The sequence below is a fragment of the Mandrillus leucophaeus genome, unplaced genomic scaffold, assembly GCF_000951045.1.
Source record: "Mandrillus leucophaeus isolate KB7577 unplaced genomic scaffold, Mleu.le_1.0 Scaffold71, whole genome shotgun sequence".
Lineage (NCBI taxonomy): Eukaryota > Metazoa > Chordata > Mammalia > Primates > Cercopithecidae > Mandrillus > Mandrillus leucophaeus.
The window spans coordinates 3,298,244-3,311,836 of NW_012107697.1; the positions used below are offsets into that span (position 1 = coordinate 3,298,244).

At 46.4% G+C, this 13,593-nt stretch overlaps 1 protein-coding gene across 4 annotated transcripts in view; it reads left to right on the plus strand.

Moving 5' to 3' along the window:
- The window catches only part of POU2F3 (POU class 2 homeobox 3), an 82,360-nt gene that overhangs the window by 22,596 nt on the left and 46,171 nt on the right, over positions 1-13,593 (plus strand). For 3 of the 4 annotated variants that reach the window (XM_011964961.1, XM_011964963.1, XM_011964962.1), the window contains exon 3: positions 8,851-8,885. In XM_011964961.1, the coding sequence (XP_011820351.1) occupies positions 8,851-8,885 (35 nt within the window). Of the gene's footprint in view, positions 1-730; positions 778-8,850; positions 8,886-13,593 lie in introns of all 4 variants that reach the window. The other variant, XM_011964964.1, reaches the window with a different exon arrangement.

Consider the following 13,593-nt stretch of genomic DNA (forward strand, 5'->3'; position numbering starts at 1 on the left):
TTTTTTTTTTTTTTTAAGTTAGCCAGTTGTGGTGGCACACCTGCGGTCCTAGCTACTGGGAAGGCTGAGGTGGGAGGATCGCTTGAGCCTGGGAGGTCAAGGCTGCAGTGAGCCATGATCACACCATTGCACTCCAGCCTGGATGACAGAGTGAGACACTGTCTCAAAAAAAAGAAAAGATTCCAAGAATGGAAGAACACAGTGCATTGGGGCTGGAGACATATGTTTTGTTTTGCCTCCCCCTGAGGATCATTCCCTGCATACCTGCATGCTTTAAAAGCTCTTTCACTTTGTGCAAGCACTTACCCTTGTTCAGGCTCAAGCTCAGTTTCCTCACCTGTAAAATAAGGTGAATACTAAAACCACATCTTCCCAAAGGCCTGGGTGGTCTTCTGCGGTCCCTCCTAGCCTTATGAGCCAGGGTGCCTAGGCATATGCCCTCTCCCACTTTCTTGCCATTGAGGCCTCCTGGCCCAGAGATTCCCAGGGGTCCATGAGAACTAAAAGAGGCCTGGAGACATCCCAGCTGTTGGCCCTTCCTGCTTGGCACAGATCTCATCTATTTGCTCCCAAGACCTCCAGATAGGGAATTCTGCCACTTCCTGTGTGAGCCCTTTGTGCCCCACCCCTCCCTTCTGTGTACTTAATCTTTTATTTGTATGCAGAACCAACAGGACCCAGGGAAAAGCAGAAGAGAGTTCTCTGGTCTTCCCTGTGCCTCTCTTTGCAGATGCTGTAGACAGTGACAAGATTCTGGGAGGGAAAGAAAAAGCCCTGGTATGTTTCAATCAAATGCATTGAATCCTAAGACTTTAACAGATTAAGGGAATTTGGGAGGTCACTTGAGATCCCCTTTGATGCTATCAAATTGCCGCATCAATTCAAACATCACTTCTGTAACAGCCCTGAGATAAGCAGCCTCCGCTGGAATATTCCTGAGGATGGGAGCTCTGTGATGCTGCAGGTTTCACTGTAAGACAGGTACACTTTTTACAAAGTTCTTCCTTATGCTGAGAGGAGGCCTGCTTCCCCACAGCTTCTACCATTGTTCTGCTCTTTGGAGCTGCAGGCTAAGCCTGCTTCACTTCCAGGCCAGTATATATATATTTCAGCACTGACTGCACTGACTGCACCAGGCACAGGGCCAGGTGCTTTCAAATGTTCCCTCAATGAACCTTTTCAACTTTTATTTTGAAAAATTTCAGACATACAGAAAAAGGAAAAGAAACTTTAATGAACAGCCACATACCCATCATCTAGATTTAATAATGAACATCTCACCATATTTGCTTCCTCTGTTTTTCTGAAGTATTTTATTTATACATTTATTTTCAATATCTTTTTATTCTGGACATACACAAAAGGAGAGACTAATACGATGAACCCCATGCACTCATCGGCCCTTCTCAGCAACCATCAAATTCTTGCCATTCTCGTTACTGGAATATTTTCTTTTAAATTACAGACTTTATAACATTTCAGTCCTAAATATGGGAATATGCATCTCTAAAACATGAAGACATTTTCCTTCTTAAGCACAATATCATTATCACACAAAACAAAATGAATCCCTCGTTTAATTCTCACGGCAATTTTGATGGTAAAGTATCTTAAAATATGCACACGAATTTTTAATCGCCTTATGTATCAGCTATGATTATTTCTATTCTTGGTTCCAGTTTGAGGTTGGTTGTTGGTATTGCTGAAAGCAGTCTTTATCAGGTTCCGCGTTGTAGCAGATGGTCTTAAAAGTGGGGCATATCTTTGTGCAATTGGACTACTTTAGCTGACTATCCAATATGAAGTAGAAAAGCGGATTTCCAGTTTACATTATTTGTCAAAATAGAATTCCCTAATAAAACTTTTGTTTTACTTTTTTATATTTTCCTATCATGGTAAAAAATGCATAACATAAAATTTACCGTCTTCACCATTTCTTTTCTTTTCTTTTTTTTTGAGACAGAGTCTTGCTCGATTGCCCAGGCTGGAGTACAATGGCACAATCTTGGTTCACCGCAACCTCTGCCTCCTAGGTTCAAGCGATTCTCCTGCCTCAGCGTCCTGAGTAGCTGAGATTACAGGCATATGCCACCACTCCTGGCTAATTTTTGTATTTTTAGTAGAGACAGGGTTTCACTATGTTGGTCAGGCTGGTCTCAAACTTCTGACCTTGTGAACCTCCTTGGCCTCCCAAAGTGCTGGGATTACAGGCATGAGCCACCACGCCCAGCCTACCATCTTAACCATTTCTAAGCATACAGTTCCACCTCCCCATCTTTGATTTTATATAGTTGATTTTTTTAGCCTAAATATGGGACTTTGTATTTATCCCTGTTATATTTTATCTTGTTGGTTTGGTTCTCCTGTTAGAGCCTACCAAATATTTTCTAATCCTGATTCTGTGGTCTACTTTTATGTATTGCTTTCTGCTCTCTGCTTTGAATCGCTTCCAGATTTGATCCGCATCTCTCCTCTTTATTAGCCTAAGCTGTTGATTAAGGTCTAAAACCATACTCAATTTTTTTCTGTGTCACTCAATGCATTGGATTTATTGGAAAAACTGTGTGAGTTTGGTAGTTGAGAAATCTGAGCTGTTGTCCTGGTTCAGGTTCTCTGAGGCTATGTGTGGCCTCAGGAAGGTGTTTTCCCCTCCAAGGTTACACTTCGGTGTTGGACTCTGAAAATAATGCTGCTGGCCATATGTGTTCTGTTCTGTTCTGGTTTTTCTGCAGTGGCAGCCATCTTCCAAAGACGGAGCCAGGGCTTGGAAATAGAACGTGTTCAGGTTTCTGTGGATGGGGATGCCTGTGGTTTGTTAGGTCTGAATAGGAGGTTAGTTTATGTCACAGTTTCTCAGTGCTTTGGATCTGTTAAACGTATGATCCTTCAGTACCTACTATGTGTCAGACACTGTTTTAGACACTTGGGCCACAAAGATGAACAAGATATAACAACCCTGGCCTCTGGGAGCTCACAATCTCATGAGGGAAACAGACACATAAACCACTGACTCTAAAAAACATGGTAGGCCAGGCGCGGTGGCTCAAGCCTGTAATCCCAGCACTTTGGGAGGCCGAGACGGGCGGATCACGAGGTCAGGAGATCGAGACCATCCTGGCTAACACGGTGAAACTCCGTCTCTACTAAAAAATACAAAAAACTAGCCGGTGAGGTGGCGGGCACCTATAGTCCCAGCTACTCGGGAGGCTGAGGCAGGAGAATGGCGTAAACCCAGGAGGCGGAGCTTGCAGTGAGCTGAGATCTGGCCACTGCACTCCAGCCTGGGTGACAGAGTGAGACTCCATCTCAAAAAAAAAAAAAAAACATGGTATGTGCTATAAGGGGTAAGAGCTGGGTGCAGTGGCTCACGCCTTTAATCTCAGAACTTTGGGAGGCTGAGGCTTGAGGCCCAGAGTTCAAGACCAGCCTGGGTAACATAATAAGACCTCATATCCACAAAAAAGAAAATTAAAAAATTAGCTGAGCATGGTGGCACATGACTGTAGTCCCAGCTACTCTGGAGGCTGAGGTAGGAGTATTGCTTGTGCCCAGGAGGCAGAGGTTGCAGTAAGCTGAGATCGCACCACTGCACTCCAGCCTGGAAAACAGAGTGAGACCCTGTCAATGAATGAATGAATGATACAGAAACGCAGAGGAAGAAATCCTTTGTTTTCCTTTGGATAAGCTTCTTGGAGAATGACATTTAAGTTGGGTCTTGAAGGGTGAGTATTTTCTAGGTAGAAGAGGAGGAGAGAAGGGCCTTTCAGAGGGAACAGCATATGCAAAGTCCCTAACACAAGATCAGCCTCCACCTTTTGGGGGAGTAGTCTAGGGTGTCTGGAACCCAGCTCTGCAGTTTAAAAGCCATCAGCTTATCTCACTCAATTCTCACTGTATTCCTGGGAAGGGAATGAAACAAGAATCATGACCTTGTTTTACCACTGAGGCATCAGGAAGTCCCTGCTTTGACCAGATTCACATAGCTTGGTGGCGATGGAGCTCAGGCTCGAACCCCAGTCTTCTGACTTCCAGTCCAGGACTCTTTCTAAGTATACCCTGATGCTCCTCCACACAGCATCTTACAGGAGTAGAAAAGTTTCTGGTGATCGTGGACCAATATTTAACACAATATAATCATTGCATCTCTTCCTTTCCCTGGGAAAGAGGAGTACCTTCAGTACTGTTTCAAAGATGAATAAATTTAAGCATTCTAGGAATGACTGGCCAATTGCCTTAATCTGGAGCACTGGGGCCACAGCAGAGCCCCGTGAGCTAAATCACAGTCTGCAGTTCCCAGGTACCACCTTCCAGGCCTTCCTATAGGCTGGGTGGGGAGAGCTGCTCCGTGGAACAAGTCCAGTGACCACGGAAGGAAAGCAGAAACAAGCATAGCAGTAAAATGAGGGCTGCGGTGATTCCTCTTCAGCCAGATCTGGAGGGAGAAGCAACAGCATCACCAGATATGAACCTAATGCTTCCATTAGACTATGTCCCTATGTCTCCGCCCAGACACATGGGCTCGGAGACATGAGGAAAGCCAAGTCTCCTAAGAAGTGCCTTACCTGAGTGCCAAAGGCTGAGCCATGTGCTACTCTCTGTCCTCCTGGAGCGCTAGGGGCCAGTCTCCCGGGAGGCCCTGGCTGGCCCCTGCACTCTAATTCTGCCCTTCAGTGTGCCTGGGAGCAAGGAAAATGAGAGATACCCCTGCAGGTAAGAATGAATTTGATGAGAAGGGGAAACTCCATCATCAGGCTCCAAGTGGAGCAGGTGCATCCTCAGGGTGAGATGCCTCTTGAGAAGGGGGCCACGGCAAAACTTCCAGTCAACAGAAATGGTTGATTTGTGTTGGTCAGTTTTCAAATTAATCTCTGAATTGTGCTTAGACGCCTTTTTCGTGTTATGGGTCTCACAAACAACATCATAATAGCATTTACAGAAATCAAAAGTGAAGACATTTTTTAATTGTCCGCAAACCTGATGACCCTCTCTAAGTCAAACTGTTATATAATGCTATTTTTCTTACCTTCTAGGTCTCATTCAAATGCATATTGTCTCCTTTCTTGAAAACCCCTCTCCTCTTACCCTCCAGGGCAGCACACTTGCCCGGTCTTTCTTCCATTTGACTGCCCACTGTTTCTCGGTCTCTTTTGCTGGCACCTGCTCATCATCCACCCTTGACCCTTTTTTATTCCTCATCTGGGCTCAGTTCCTTTGTGACCTCACTGGGTGCTGTGGCTTTAGCTACCACCCATTAGCTGAGGGCTACCCGATTGATACCTCCTGACCAAACACTTCTCCTGAGTCAAACTCATTTCCCCACCTCTTCTGCAACATCTAATTGGCATCTTAAACCTTGCATGTCCCAAGCATAACTCTTGAGTTCTTCCCCAAGTCACCCCATTGCAGCGAGTGGCACCACCACACCTTCATCGAGGAAGCCCAAACCCTAGGAATCATCCTTGGTTCCTTTCTTTCCCCTGCCCTCCACATCCCCGCATCAGCCAGCCCTGTCTGCTGTCCACTTAAGTACATCCTGGCCCTGCTCACTGTGTCCACTGCCTCCATCCTGTCTAGACTGCTGCCCTCCCACTTGGGCCATTGCAGCAGCCTCCCAGTTGGTCTCCCTTCCTCCTCTCTTACCCTTGCAGGTGTAAAGGCCTAAGTCAAATCATGTTACTCCTCTGCTCAGAACCCTCAGATTGACCCATCTTCATTGGATTGAAAATTGCAGCCTTCATCACGACCCGACCAGCAGATCCCATGCCAACTCTCCATCACTACTCTTCTCTCCAGCCATACTGACCTCATTACTGTCCCTCAGCATGCAAGCCTGTCCTTGCCTCAGGACCCAGTCTTTCCATCTGAAATGATCTTTCCTCAGGCCTTCTAAAGACTGGGTCCTCACTTTGTTCAGAGAAAATGTCACCTCCCTTGAGTGGCCCTCCCCGGTCATCCTGTTTCTGATCAGCCTCAGATACTCTCTACAGCCTTACAGTGCCTTCTTGTTCTCCACAGTAATTATCTGTAAATGAAAGCACAGTGCATTTTTGTTTGCTTAGTTCTTTTTTATGTCTTCTCAACTAGAAAAGAAACTCCATGAGGCCAGTGACTTCCATCTTCTCCAAGATTGTATTCCCAGTGCCTGGAACAGTGCCTTGCACATAGATTGTGCTTAGTAAATATTTGTTGAATTAATGAATGTGTTCTTTTGTCAAGTTTTTGAACATTACTCCTTATTAACCCAATGTCACAACATCACAATATCACAAAGGGATTTTTTTTTTTTAAGATAAAAGCAATTTTACCATCTACCCCTTTCAACACAACTGTTGTGGCTGTGGGTCCTTCCCGTCTTTAGCTCCCTTAGCAGATCTTTTTTTTGTTTCTTTTTTCTTTTAGACAGAGTCTCACTCTGTCACCCAGGCTGGAGTACAGTCATGCGATCTAGGCTCACTGCAACCTCCGCCTCCAGGGTTCAAGCGATTCTCCTGCCTCACCCTCCCGAGTAGCTGGAACTACAGGTGCCCACCACCACGCCTGGCTAATTTTTGTATTTTTAGTAGAGGCGGGGTTTCACCATATTGGCCAGGCTGGTCTCGAACTCCTGACCTCAAATGATCCACTCACCTGGGATTAAAGGCTTGAGCCACTGCGCCCAGCTCCCCTAGCAGATCTTATATATCATCATAGCTGATCTCAAAACCAGGTTTTGCTCAGAGATCATTTTGCATCTCACCTCTTCCTCTTTCTCAGGACCCCACCGCTCTTCATCTTCTGCTCCCACCTTGCCAGCCCACCTGCTCTCAGAGATGCGTCATGACTTCATGACCACACAGGAAAGGGTTGCATTTGCCCATGGTTGTTTAGGACACAGCTGAGGAAAAGGGGTTAAAGCTCCAGGGAATTCTCTTAGACCCTATTCATTCATCTCTCAGGTGTTTCTTGAGCCTCTGATCCATGTTAGGAACTGTGGTCATTTTGTGGCCACTGAGGACAAAAAAAAAATGGGTGTCACTGTCCAGCTCTCAAGGAATTCATAGACTAGCAGGAGAAGGAAACATACTAAGAGGGAGTAACACAATGAGTGCCACGCAACCAGTAGACAGGCCTCCCAGATTCCAGAGGGGAGAGGGACTAACTCCATGCAAGGAAGGGAGCAGTGCACAGAGACACGGGAACGTGAGCGCGTGGTTTGTTAGGACGCAAGTGGTACTTTGTGTGGCTGGAGCTCAGGGTACCTGGGAGAAAAAGTAAGATAGGATTGTCAGTGGCATAAGAGCAGAAAAGGTAGGCAGGAGATAGGACATATGGGGAATTCCACGTTGTGCCAAGGAATCTGGACTTTATTCCAAAGCTATCTTGAGAGCTTTGAATTTGTTTACTCATTTTCTCAACCAATGTATTTTGAGTTCATTATGTATATATATACACACACACACACATTCTGCATATTATATATATGCATATTGTATATATGCATATTAATATATATATGTATATATGCATGTGCTGCACAGTGCTGGGCTCTGAGTGTACTGTATTTAATAAATGATTATTTTCCTTGCTGTTATAGAACCAGTAATACAGGAGGCCCAAAGGAAGGTTGTGCGGCAGCTCCAGTCCTGGAGAGCTATGTGAATAGGAAGTTTTATTTTAGCAAAGAGTGAAAACAATTCTGCTAATAATAGGTATATGTTTAAGCAAATCATGGTATATCCATATAATGTAATATTATGTAACCATTAAAAATGATATTTATAAGCATAGAAGCATTTATGATGTTCCTTAATAGCACAGGAGAAATATTTATGATGCTCACTGGAAAAAGTGGGATAAAAGTCTATACAGAGTGGTATATATCCATGAAGAGAAACAATTATAAACAAGATCATAAAATATTCAAAAATATTAATTATGACTTCCTCTTGGTAGGGTGATTTTTCCACTACTTTAGACTTTTTCTGAACCAAAATCTTTGCTTTTCTTCCTCTTCTTTATTTATGCATTTATTTATTTTTTGAGACAGGGTCTCATTCTGTTACCCAGGCTGGAGTGCAGTGGCACGATCAGGGCTCGCTGCAGCTTCTACTTCCTGGGCTGAAGCGATCCTCCTGCCTACAGGCATGTGCCATTATGCCTGGCTAATTTTTTTTGTATTTTTAGTAGCAATGGAGTCTCACTGTGTTCCCCAGGCTGGCTTGAACTCCTGAGCTCAAGTGATCCTCCTGCCTTGGCCTCCCAAAATGCTGGGATTACAGGCGTGAGCCACTGTGCCCAGCCACTGAAAGATATTTCTATTAAGCACATGTTTACTTTTTCAACCCAACATTTACGGTAAAAGTTGAGGGTGTGAAAAAACAAGAAAGACAGCTGTCTAGCTGACATACTTTAGGTGTTACCTCTCCTGAAGGGCTGGGCTAGTGGCATGACTTCTGTCCTAGGGGGTCCTTTGGGATCCATGCTGGTCTCTTCTTGGTCCCTTGGTCCTTGGAGGGATGTAGCAGCTTCCATCTGAGGGGGAAGCCCGGGCATAGAAGCATGCGTTGGAGTGAGCTCTCCAGTTGGCATGGCCAGCTGTCCTCCCCACAGACTCTGATTGGCTGTGCGACCTCAGACCAGTCAGCCTCTCCTCCAAGGTGACCCTTTACCCGGCTATCATCAACCCCGGAGGAGACTTTCCAAAGACGTTTCCAGGAAACAGGTCAAGGAGGAGGATCCCAGTCACAAGGGAAGCAGGTGCTCTTTTTCAAAATAGAGCCACACGCGTCTCAACATCCTAGTTTTTTTCGAACCTTCAGCCTCTTCGAAACCTGCTACCAACTAATATACATATATTTTTATCTTTTCTAGGAAATGATCGAAATGGCCTAGATTTCAACAGGCAGGTAAGAACTTGGGTCAGAAAGAAACATTTATACTATCAATTTTGGGCATCACCTATACTATCTGGTATGGTGGAAGACAAGATTAAGTACAGTTTGGGGGTGTTTATTCATAAACACCAAGCTTTCAGGATCAAAGGACCCTGAGCCCAACCTCCCACCCCAACCCATGAGCCAGTGTTGGGGTCTCTTCAGTACCCTCTCAAAAAAGGGCTAACAAATGGAGCACCTGTTTAGGGTAAACTTTATGCCAGATGTGGTCCAGAAATCTAAGACAACAGCTCTTTTCCTGTCAATGCGTAGCCTGAGTTGCCTCTTGGGTGAGGGTTTGCATGAATTGACTGTGTACAGAGGAATTTATGGAGCCACAAAGGATGAGGTGCCTGGATTGCCACAGAGAATTCCTGATTTAAAGTAAGAAGCTAGAGAACATAACAGGAAACAGACAGGCAGAAACAGCTCAAAAAAGAGCAGGTAACCAGGCTCGGGGGCAACATAGACATGCGTCTGGTGCCTTGCAAGGAAACCAAGTTGAATGAGGTTAGACTTAGTTAGGAAGGGCTTTGGGCAGAAAAAGGTGGTATTGGAAAGATCGCAGGACAGATGGATGTACGTGTGTAAAGAGAAGGGGGAAGCCGAGGGAGAGGACTTACCCTTGAGGTTGGAGGCTGATGGGAAGATGGCGGGGTAGGAGGTAGGACAGGGTGTGATGTCAGAAGCAGATGGTGGGAGTGGGAGAGTTTGTTGGGAGGAGAAAGGCTAAGCTGGAGCCAAGCAGGGAGCAGTAATGGGAAGTCCTAGAGTGAGGGAGGGGTATGAGAATTAAACACAAAGTTAGAAAGCCTGGGTTTTCGTTCCATTTCTGCCACTAACTAGGTGTATAACCTTGATCAAGTTATTTAATATTTTTGGTCTGAGTTTTCTCAACTGAAAAATTAATTCATTCCATAAATTTGGCAATGGGGGAGTACTTGCACTATGCCAGGTATGGGAACACAAAATTAGGGCATGATCTCTGCCTTGAAGGAGCTCAAAGTCTAGTATAAGGACAGAGTGGAATGTCTTTAGAGAGAGGGAGAGGGAGAGACTGACTCTTAAGTGGATAATTACAATACAACCTCATTTATGTTTTACTAGAGGTATGGAAAAAGCATAAAATCAAATAGAAATAGGAACAGTTAATTCTTCCCAGGAGCTTAGAGCAGGCTTCATGGAGGAGGTGATATCTGAGTCTGTCTCTGAAGGATGAGTAGGAATTTTTAGTCAGAGAAGAGTGACATAGAAAGGGAGATGGCAAGAAGGAAGGGAAAGGGGTGCATTGGATATGCACGAGGATTCCTCCCCTAGATTCTGATATCCTGAGTCCAGATTTAGATGGAAGTCTAGGATGGGGGCTGGAGATCAAATGCAGACATAGGTTCTTCTCCTCCTTTATCTACAGAGTGATTTGAAGTCACTGTTTTGTTTTTAAGACAGGCTATCACTCTGTTGCCCAGGCTAGAGTGCAGTGGTGCAATCACAGCTCATTGCAACCTTGACCTCTGGGGCTCAACCAATCCTCCCACCTCAGCCTCCCAAGTAGCTGAGATCACAGCATGCACCACCATGCTTGGCTAATTTTCTGTGTTTTTTGTAGAGATGGGGTTTTGCCACCTTGCCCAGGCTGGTCTTGAACTCCTGGGCTCAAGCAATCCTCTCTCCTCAGCCCGCCAAACTGCTGGGATTACAGGTGTGAGCCACAGTGCCTGGCCTGAAGTCAGTATTAACATTTCCTAAAAGGCTGTTAATTCTGGGTACATTCTTCGCAGTCAGAGAGAAGAATAATGGTGAGTCCTGAGCCAGCACCTTTTAGGCAGGCAAATTCTGCAGTTTTATTCATCAGGAAGGCTGGGGAGTTTGCTAACAAATGAAAGCCAGCTACCCTCCCTTTACACCTGAGACCTAAAACAGAGGTAGGCTCCAATTAAAGAGAGATCTAAGTTAGCTACAGAGAGGAAGGACTTCCAGCCAACGCAGTTTATTAAAAACTACCAAGGGAGGGAGACTGTAGAGTCAGCATCTCACTCAAGGTCTTTAAATGTGAGACAGGTTCTTATCTCAGAGATAATTTGGCCAGGTTTGCTTCAAGGGCAGGAAAATGGAGGAGATTCCCCAGGATTCTGTCATCCTGATGGATTCTGTGATCCTGATCCTAAACAGGTTGGGATGTGGCCCGGGCCCTGTGCTTTCTGCCCTGAGGACTCAGGATTCCCCAGCCCAGGGCCCACCTCTCCTGGCCCCAGCCCCTTGGATGAGATGCATGGGGAGGAGCCTCTTCCATACCAAGAGACGGCAAGGCCAGCCTTGCTGGGATGTGGCCAGCTTCACAGGCCCCATGGCTTAGCTGCCCATGTGATTTGTCGGAAGCTTGAGACACACTTGTGCTGGAGAGAAGGATGAGGGCAGCCCCTCTGACCCTGGGAGGCCCCTGACCCTTGGAACATCTTTGGGGTGTGGTTTCCCCACCAGGTGGCTGCTGCTGGGAGTGGGCCTTGCTGGAGTTTGTTTCCCTTGGATGAGCCTTGTGGGGTGGGTTGTCCCCTCCCTCTTCTGGGAGGGGTTTGGATTCTCATCACTGACAAGAACAGACATGACAGATCTTTGCTTTAAAGAGGGTGGAGGGAATTTTGGAGGAAGAGACACTCTGCCCGGTCACATTCATTTACACACTCAGGCTGGAGCTCTCCGCTGCTCACACTCACGCCAGCTCACCTGCAGGCCAGTGGGTGGGCACCCAAGACTTCCCAGGCCCCCGCTTGAGGGTCACACCTTCACACTTCACAGCAAGGGAAGCAGACTAAAACTTGCTGACCGCCAGGCTCGGGGCAAGGCGCTCCTGGCACTGAATCTCCTTTAATTCTCACTCTAAACCAGTGAGGTGGGTGATACAATCCTCATTTCACAAGTGAGAAAACTGCCTCCCAGGCAGCCCTATCTTTTTCAGAGAAGGATTTGAAAGATTAAATAACCTGATGAAGGTCACACAATTGGTTGACTGGCTGAGCCAAGATTTGAACCCATATCTCTTTGACTCTAAAGTCCATTTTTCCCATGAGGCCTTGCTGCACCTGCCCTGCTCCCTGCATCCACACATCATTCCTGGGGAGAGGCCTGGGAGCCAGACATTGAGTGTGACCTCACCATGACTAACTGGGAGAAAATGGGAGGTAGAGGGAGTGGGGAGGGGAAGAATGAATGGTTGTGTAGGAGCAGCCTCTGCATCTGACACAGACAAGGGATTGGCAGACACAGGGGAGCAGAGAAAGAGCCACTGCCCTGGGTGAAGCTCCTGTTGCAAGGCCCCAGGCCAGTTGGTACAGCCAGATTCTGGGTAAACCACAGTCCTGAAGTTGCATGAGCAAGGAACGCTCATGGCTCATCGGGAAGTTTCCACACTGAGCCTGTTAACTTCCTGGTCCCAGGAAGGCAGACTGAGTCTGTCTGGGGGATACGTGTGGGAAGGTCAGGGGACCCAGAAACAAGGCCAACCCTCCATCCCCAGGACAGATGACATAGACTTGAGAAGCAACAGGCTAAGGCCCTGGATAGGGACTCAGAAGTCCTGAGTTCCGGTGCTGTCTGTCCCTCACTAGTTGCTGCCTTATACAAATCTCTTCTTTCTGGGGTTCTGTTTCCTGATGAATAAAATGGAGCGGCTTGGCTGAGATGCTGTCTGAGACCCCAAACAGTCTGCATGTGACGGTGTCATTACTTATCTCTTGCCATATTTTGGCTGATTATTTGGACTCTTCCACTCGATTTTCATTTTATTTTATTTTTCCATTGAAGAGAAATGAGGAAGAACGTCACCTTTGAGCTGTAGAGAGTGAGGGGAAATATGTCACATGGACTTTTCCCAGCCTTTAGGACTGTATGTGAGCCAGTGAAAAGAATCATTTGAAATCTACAGGCTGAAACAGAAGGACCCAGTAGGCTGGATCTGGGACCGTCCATTCAACCTTTGAATATGCAGCCATTCTTAAGCACTGGATAGAGAGGTGTCCATTGTAAGAAGATAAATTGCAAAGATGTGTTCTGTGAGAGACAGGAGAATGCTAAACTTTCCCGAAGGATATTACAGAAGAGATGGTGTCTGAAGTGGGTGGTAAGGGAAGAGTAGGGCTTCGACTAGCAGAGAGGGTTGGCAAGAATATTCCAGGCCTAGGGGATAGTGAGTTGTCTCCCTTGGTGGGTTAGGCCAAGCTATGAAGATGTCGAATGCCTAACGAAGAAGTCTGGGGCTTGTTCTGTGGGCAGTAACGAGCTACTAGGTGTTCTCAAGCATGACTAGTTTCATTTACTAGAAGAGCATTGGAGGGGAGTGTGGGTGAGAAGGGAAGGGAGGATGAGTGACAAACTGATGCAAGAGAGGCCGAGTGGAATGCTGCTGTAGCCAGAAATGCGAAGGACACAGACAGAGCAAGAAAGTTGCGCACACAGGCCAGGCGCAGTGGCTCACACCTGTAATCCCAACACTTAGGGAGGCCTAGGCGGGTGGATCACCTGAGGTCAGGAGTTTAAGACCAGCCTGGCCAACATGGCGAAACTCCATCTCTACTAAAAATACAAAAAGTAGCTGGGCGTGGTGGCAGGTGCCTGTAATCCCAGCTACTCGGGAGGCTGAGGCAGGGAGAATTGCTTGAATCTGGGAAGTGGAGGTTGTAGTGAATTG